General features: G+C 47.9%; 1 protein-coding gene across 1 annotated transcript in view; it reads right to left on the reverse strand.

Moving 5' to 3' along the window:
- Positions 1–5,968, reverse strand: part of Actbeta (inhibin subunit beta) — a 15,405-nt gene extending 9,437 nt beyond the window's left edge. Inside the window, exon 1 of the mRNA XM_017911685.1 lies at positions 4,996–5,968. Coding sequence (XP_017767174.1) covers positions 4,996–5,968 — 973 coding nt within the window. The remainder of the gene's footprint in view (positions 1–4,995) is intronic.
- Between the last annotated feature and the right edge of the window lie 684 nt (positions 5,969–6,652).

Consider the following 6,652-nt stretch of genomic DNA (forward strand, 5'->3'; position numbering starts at 1 on the left):
CGCTCTTCCTCGAATTCGGATCTTGCTCGAAAACGCCTCGATGGTCTTTTCTAGCTTTCTATTATTCGATGCATCGAAATGCATCGGGAATCCTGTACGCGTATCGAACGTGTAAAAATACTAAATGTTTCTACAAACTTGAATTTTCCAACTAGCTATCGCGATAGCGACGCATCCCTCTCCTATCGCGAGATCCTCCCGAAACGAACTCGAGCTTATTCGTCGTTTCGTGGTACGGTATACGTGTATTTACGTACGCGTGTACCTTGATTGTTCGTTCGAGCGAAACGAATTAAACTGCTTATTCCGTTGGAACGTCGTTGTATTTCGGTTGTTTCCCGATTTCGTATTCGATGGTAAGAATTCGATCGGACAGGATCGACGAAAATTCCGTTCAAAGTCTGTATATAAAAGCTTATACTCGGCAATAAATTCTCAATCGTAAAATCTCATTTGTCCGACCCTATAACGTAGTTCAGATCTCGATGCGGATCTCGAGTAACGATTTCGTCTATCGTGGAATACGAGTTTGTCTTTGCGAAAGTGATCTCGAATAGACGGTTAAGCTTAAGAACATCTGTTACGACCGTGTCGAATCTAAACGGACTATCAAGGCCGATCTTTATCTCGATTAAGTTGGCGGTAGAAAAAGCGAAATTCCTAATCTTTTCCCAGTCTTTTCCCTCTTTTCGTACGTCCTCCAAGGGGAATCCACGCGAGAGAACGCGAGTTGCCCGTATCTCGATAAACTACTAGAAAGAAGGATCTCTGGATACTTTCATCGACTTTGCTCGAAAGAGGCGAGTCGAATCGAATCGAATCGAATCGAATCGAATCGAATCGAATCGAATCGAATCGAAAGAGGAAGGACGAAAAAGAGAATCCACCGAAAGGATATCTGTTTTGTTTGCCACGATTGCTACGTACGACGAATTACGAGTTACGAGATACGAGTTACGAGTTACGAGTTACGAGTTACGAGTTACGAGTTACTGGCTACGGCCGGCCGAGCTTTCACGGAGAATTGTGTTCAGCGGAATTGTCGCCAAGTCCTTTTAAAAGGAAACAAGCGCCGAGTGCGTATAATGGCCAGCATCCACGGTAGAAATCTCCGTCTAACGGCGACCACGAACTACGGCGACGTCGACGACGAGATTTTCTTTCGTGTGAGTCTTCTCGTGACGAACGTTTTAATAAATCGCGCTACGGATATCATACGGATCGTCGCCGTTTCTTCTTTATCGCGCTGCCATGCGCATCTTTCTTTCGATACGTCCAATTAGACGTATCGATGTTTAAAGTCAGTAGTAGGCGCGATGGAAAGATACGACAGATATGCCATTTCCAAAATGAATAAGCGAGAAAAAGCGTTAGAATCGCTGAGGAGGATTTTATCGGGATAGAAAAATTTCCGACTCGTAAATCAATTTCAGCAGTACACGTGCAGAAACAACGTAACACCGGTGTTTCTTTTTTCTTTCTTTTCTTTTCTCGTACAGGGGTGTCTTGCCTTTTATAATCCTTTTAAGGCACCCGTAGCATTTCTGTATTCAAGTAAGTGAGAAATTCGAAGCTTTGCACTTTATAAAAACGATACCAATCGCATGCATTAACGTGCAAAATGTACCGAGTGTTGCGAAGCAAAATTTTCCGATGTACTTGCGCTGTTGTACAACGAACACGCTAATGACTGGCGAGGGGAAAGAAAAAGAAAAGTAAAGGAGGAAAGAAGGAAACAAAGGCAAGGCAGAAAGAGAGAAAGAAAGAAAGGAAGGAAAGAGGGAAGGAAGGAAGGTAGGAAAAAAGGAAGAAAAAAGAAATAGAAGGTATCGAATGGGTGTCGATGTCGAAGAAAAACATTGTAAGCGACGAAAACAGAGTAATCCGATCGATGGAATAAAAGAATCCGGCAACTCGTCTTATCCTTCGACTATTGTACTATCATACGCGCGAATAGGAATTATTTTTCTAGCACGCATTCGTGCTAACATTCGATCACGTTATCGATCGCGAAGATGAGTTTACCTTTCGCATCTCCGTGCAAAGGGAAAGTTGCTTAAGACGGAAAATCGATTCGACTCTGTTGACGAACTTTTAACCAGTGATTAAAATGTTGAAAGGGTCGCGCGACATCTCGGCAATTGCCCATGAAATTAACGCGCGTAATCTCGAGGAAAAGAAAATTCCCGCGAGGTGGAATAAACGGATAGAAAAGAAGGAATGTTGAAAGGAGACGAGGCTAGCGATGCTCGATTAAGCTCCTGCGGAAGCTTGCTACCAGCGTACGCGCGCTCGAGTTTAACTAATTAAGCCGAGCAAATGATCATTGTCAATGGGTTACACGGAATCCACGGATACGCGTGAGAGGTCTAGCCGCGTCTTACTGTCTGACAATGCCGATAGAATGAACTTGGAATTGATATCGAAACAATGGAACAGGGATGGAAGACGCGTGTACGCAGGAAGAGAAGGAACGAACGAACGAGTACAAAGGAAGAAACACGCAACGGTAACGATGAAGCATGCTGAAACGTTAACAAATCGCTCGTTTCATTCTCCCAACCTGTGCGTAATAATTAATTCCGTATTGTTTTTTAATTTGCCTCGAAGAGAGGTATCTACGAATATCTTTTCTCCCTAATAAGGATAGAATACTACCTACTACTCTTACTCTCTTACGACTTTTCTCTTTTTCTTTTTTTTTCTCCTAGCGACTCGCGTCGTCGTCGTCGTGGTCGTCTATGACGACTAGCGAAATGGTAACGCGACCGGTGAGGACGCTGTCAACGGCTGTTGAGACGCATAAATTCTTATGGTGCCTTATCGTCCAAGCGATACGAAATGGCTATCTCGGCTAACAGTCGTGCGAATATAAACATTGTCGTTACTCACGGATTATAAAATCCGACATTTGTTAGATTGACACGGCGTCGTTGGCGTGTTAACGAATTACGACTGGGACGCTACCTTTCTCTCCGATTAAAATATTCGGAGATCAATTGGGAAAGCTATCTCCTGGAAGGTGGCCGTGGCAGAGGCGAATGCTTTCGTTATCAGCCGGGTAGCTTGTGTAAAGTGAGAGTGAGAGCGAGAGAGAGAGAGAGAGAGAGAGAGGAAGCCGAAGAAGCAACGGAATCGGTATAATTTAATTATTCCCGAGCAAATGGTGAAAATTTGTTCGTGCAAATGGTAAAAAGATAGTCGTTAACGAAATTTTACGCGACGCTCCTTACTCGCGCGTTCGTTTTATTCGTCCCGTTTCTTTGCTTTTCCTCGCACGGAATACAGTCTAATCGAATCAATCGTAAATTATCCCGAAGATATTATAACAAGAGTCGACCGTTTCCTGTAAACCGTTTTCCCAATCGTTCCTAGCGAATCGTTTCTTTCTCGATTTATCTCTGCCACTCGATATAACGTAGATGGAGGTATACGATTCGTGCGAGTATCGCGACTAAACGACGCCTGTACGGCGAATTCCGCGATGATTTAGATCATGAACGTCCTCGTGCGTGTTACGTAGACCGAAAAAAATATGGAACAAAAGTTTGTCCATCGCCACCCCCTGGTCGTCTCACTGCCTGGCCGCCACGCCGCCTCGCCGCCTCGCCACCTCGCCACCTCGCCACCTCGCCACCTCGCCACCTCGCCACCTCGCCACCTCGCCATCTCGTCCCCTTCTCCGCCGCTATTAAAGGAATCGATATCGAAGAGGCAATGGTGCTTTATAGTTTCTTTAGTTTCTTCAAAAAGAATGACGTGTTCACCGGCTATGTATAGTGACGGGAATATTAACGTTCAAGTATCACGCATGTCGTATCGTAACGCGTCTATCAAGCAACCGACGTGCGTCCTAGGGCTGACGACCACGAATCTCTGCGCGCGCGGAATATTCGCCGAGGTTCGTCTATAACGTCTAATCTAGATCGATCCGATCGACGACGAATCGACAGTTGGAAAAATCCTCGGCGCGTACGTAGAGCCGAGGACGCGTGAAATTGGCGATCATCGCGACAGTCGGTCGGCTATCTTTTCTCTCCAGTAGGGAGGATCATCGACTTTCGAACGCGTACGTATGTATATTCCTGGCGGAATACGATGGCGATAGCGGCGAATCTCGTGTACTCGTGGTACGCGTTGTACCACGATGGAAGGGAAACGAAAAGCTCGTGTGAAAGCCGACTGAGAAAGAACGGTGAATTATTCCATCGTGGAAAACATCTCGTTAATTTAGCCACGACAAATACGTTAGACAGGAATGACGAGACACGGCCGTAAATGCTGGCCAACATTGCTGCTTCTACCTCTGGCTAGCTCTATTACCCTTATTGTTAAACTTAGAGTTACTGAACTACAGAACGAACTATAGACAGTTGTGGCGCGATACCCATATCTACGAGCCACGTGTCTCCCGCCGTGTGGCCACGCATGCATGCGAACCAAGGTGCCGTTCGTGACGTTTTCTGCGTATACCTATTTCCCTCTCCATTTCATCCCATCACATTGTTCGCACACACATTCTCTCTCTCTCTCTCTCTCTCTCTCTCTCTCTCTTTCTCTCTCCCCCTGTCTCTGTATGTCACGGAAAAACCCTGGTCTTCTTTCGGGATTGAGGCAACGGACCAATGTTTGCAACGCGATCGTTCTGGAAAAATGGCGAATCGCGTTGAAACGCGTGGAAGCGCGTGGAAGCGCGTGGAAGCGCGTGCGACAAGTTTCGGTATCGAATCGATAGGCGAATAGATGGCGAGAAAAGAGCTTGAAAAGGTTGAAATTCGATAATAAGTGGTGCGATGGACGGATTGGCGTGGACGGAACCGGGGAGTAGAGACACGTGCGACGAGTAACATATCGTAATGGCGAACGAATACGTTCTCGATCTGACAGCGGACGCGAGAGAAGAAGGGAGAAGAAGGGAGAAGAAGGGAGAAGAAGGGAGAAGAAGGGAGAAGATATGGATATAGGGGATATAGGGGAGAAAATGAATGTACTTACCGGGTTCGGCGAACGTAATGATCTCCGAGGTTCTCGCGTAGAAATCGTCCATCTCTTCCTCCGGTTCTTGGTCCTCGTGTTCTACATAGCCTCGATACGAAGGAACGATTTTCGCGTTGTCTTTCGTAGACCCGTCGACTCGTTGATAGAGGTTTCTATAGGAATACTCATCGGCACCGTAAAGAAATTCCGCCGAATACACGTTCTCGCGATCGTCCCTCGATCTATCGAACGATGGATAACGAGAGGACTGCGCTTCGGCTCTGTACAGAGTTTCCAATGCCAAATGCCTAGGTACCGTGGCCAAAGTCCTATTGACATCCGGCCGTGTCCTAAGACCGAGTTTCGTGAGTATTTGATGTTTAATAGCCTCTAGTCTCAGATCGTCGGGGGTGGGCGCGGTGGTGTCTTTCCTCTCCGAATCACCACCACCGCCTCTGTGATGCGTTTCGTGAATATGCTGTTGTTGTTGTTGTTGCTGCTGCTGCTGTTGCTGCTGATGTTGTTGCTGCTGCTGCTGTTGCTGCTGCTGCTGCTGCTGCTGCTGTTGCTGCTGCTCTCGTTGTTGTTGCTGTTGTTGCTGCTGTTGCTGCTGTTGATGCTGGTGCGGACAGCCTGGGCAAGTTTGGTGATGATTTTGTCGCGGTTGTACCGGGGAAAAGGTTAAACAACACAAGGCCAGTCCTATAAGGAGAACGTTGGACGGTACCAATGATCCTCTGTATCTAAAGAGAATGCGAGAGGAGGATAGATCGGATCGTTGATCCCGAGAGGACGATACGATCGATGGATCGTACGGCGTCGCGGCAGCGGCGGTAGCGGCGGTAGCGGCGGTAGCGACGGTAGCGGCGTTAGCTCTACCGGCACGCCGGTGAGCACGGCAATGACGATCCCGGCACTCGATTTTCTCCCAGAACCTCTCGTTTCGACCTGCGTTCGAATTAAGTCCTGCTCGGTACGACACCTGGTGCATTTCGGCGGCGAGTCACCTCCTCCACCTCCACCACCACCTCCTCCTTCCTCTGTACCTCTTTCTTTCTCCTCCTCGATCCGCTTCCGGTTCGAGCAACGTATCCTCGGTTTTTCTCGATCCACGACCACCACCACCGACGATTCGCTCGTGCTCGGTTCTGATCCTATCGGTATCGCGATTCGGAAGAGGAATAGAGCCGACCGCCGAAGCGAACGAAACGATATTATTACGGTCGAAATAAACAGGATGCTGCCGAACGTGCGTGCAAAGAACGTTAGTTTCGGACCAACGATACAGAGACGATAGGGTGTGACGAACACGACAGGAACCTGTTGAGAAGGTAAAATTCGAGTGGGACGGTGACGACGACGATGGCGATGACGACGACGACGACGACGACGACAGGGAAAAGGCATTCTCGCCTAAACCCCCCATTACCAACTACCCGGTGACGCTGTTTCAGGATCGATCTCACCCGCAAGATGGACCGCCGGAACCGGGTACACCCTGCTCGCGTTTTCGGCCATTCGCGCTTTCGTTTTCACCGATTCCACGTCTCCACCGGTATGCGCCTCTATCCGATAACTTTCTTCCCCTTTCCTTCTTCTTTCTTTCCCTTCTCTCCCTTCTCACCCTTCTCTCCCTTCTCTCCTTCTCCTTCTCCTTTTCTCTCCTTTCCCTCCC

The sequence above is a fragment of the Eufriesea mexicana genome, unplaced genomic scaffold, assembly GCF_001483705.2.
Source record: "Eufriesea mexicana isolate 0111107269 unplaced genomic scaffold, ASM148370v2 scaffold305, whole genome shotgun sequence".
Classification (NCBI taxonomy): domain Eukaryota; kingdom Metazoa; phylum Arthropoda; class Insecta; order Hymenoptera; family Apidae; genus Eufriesea; species Eufriesea mexicana.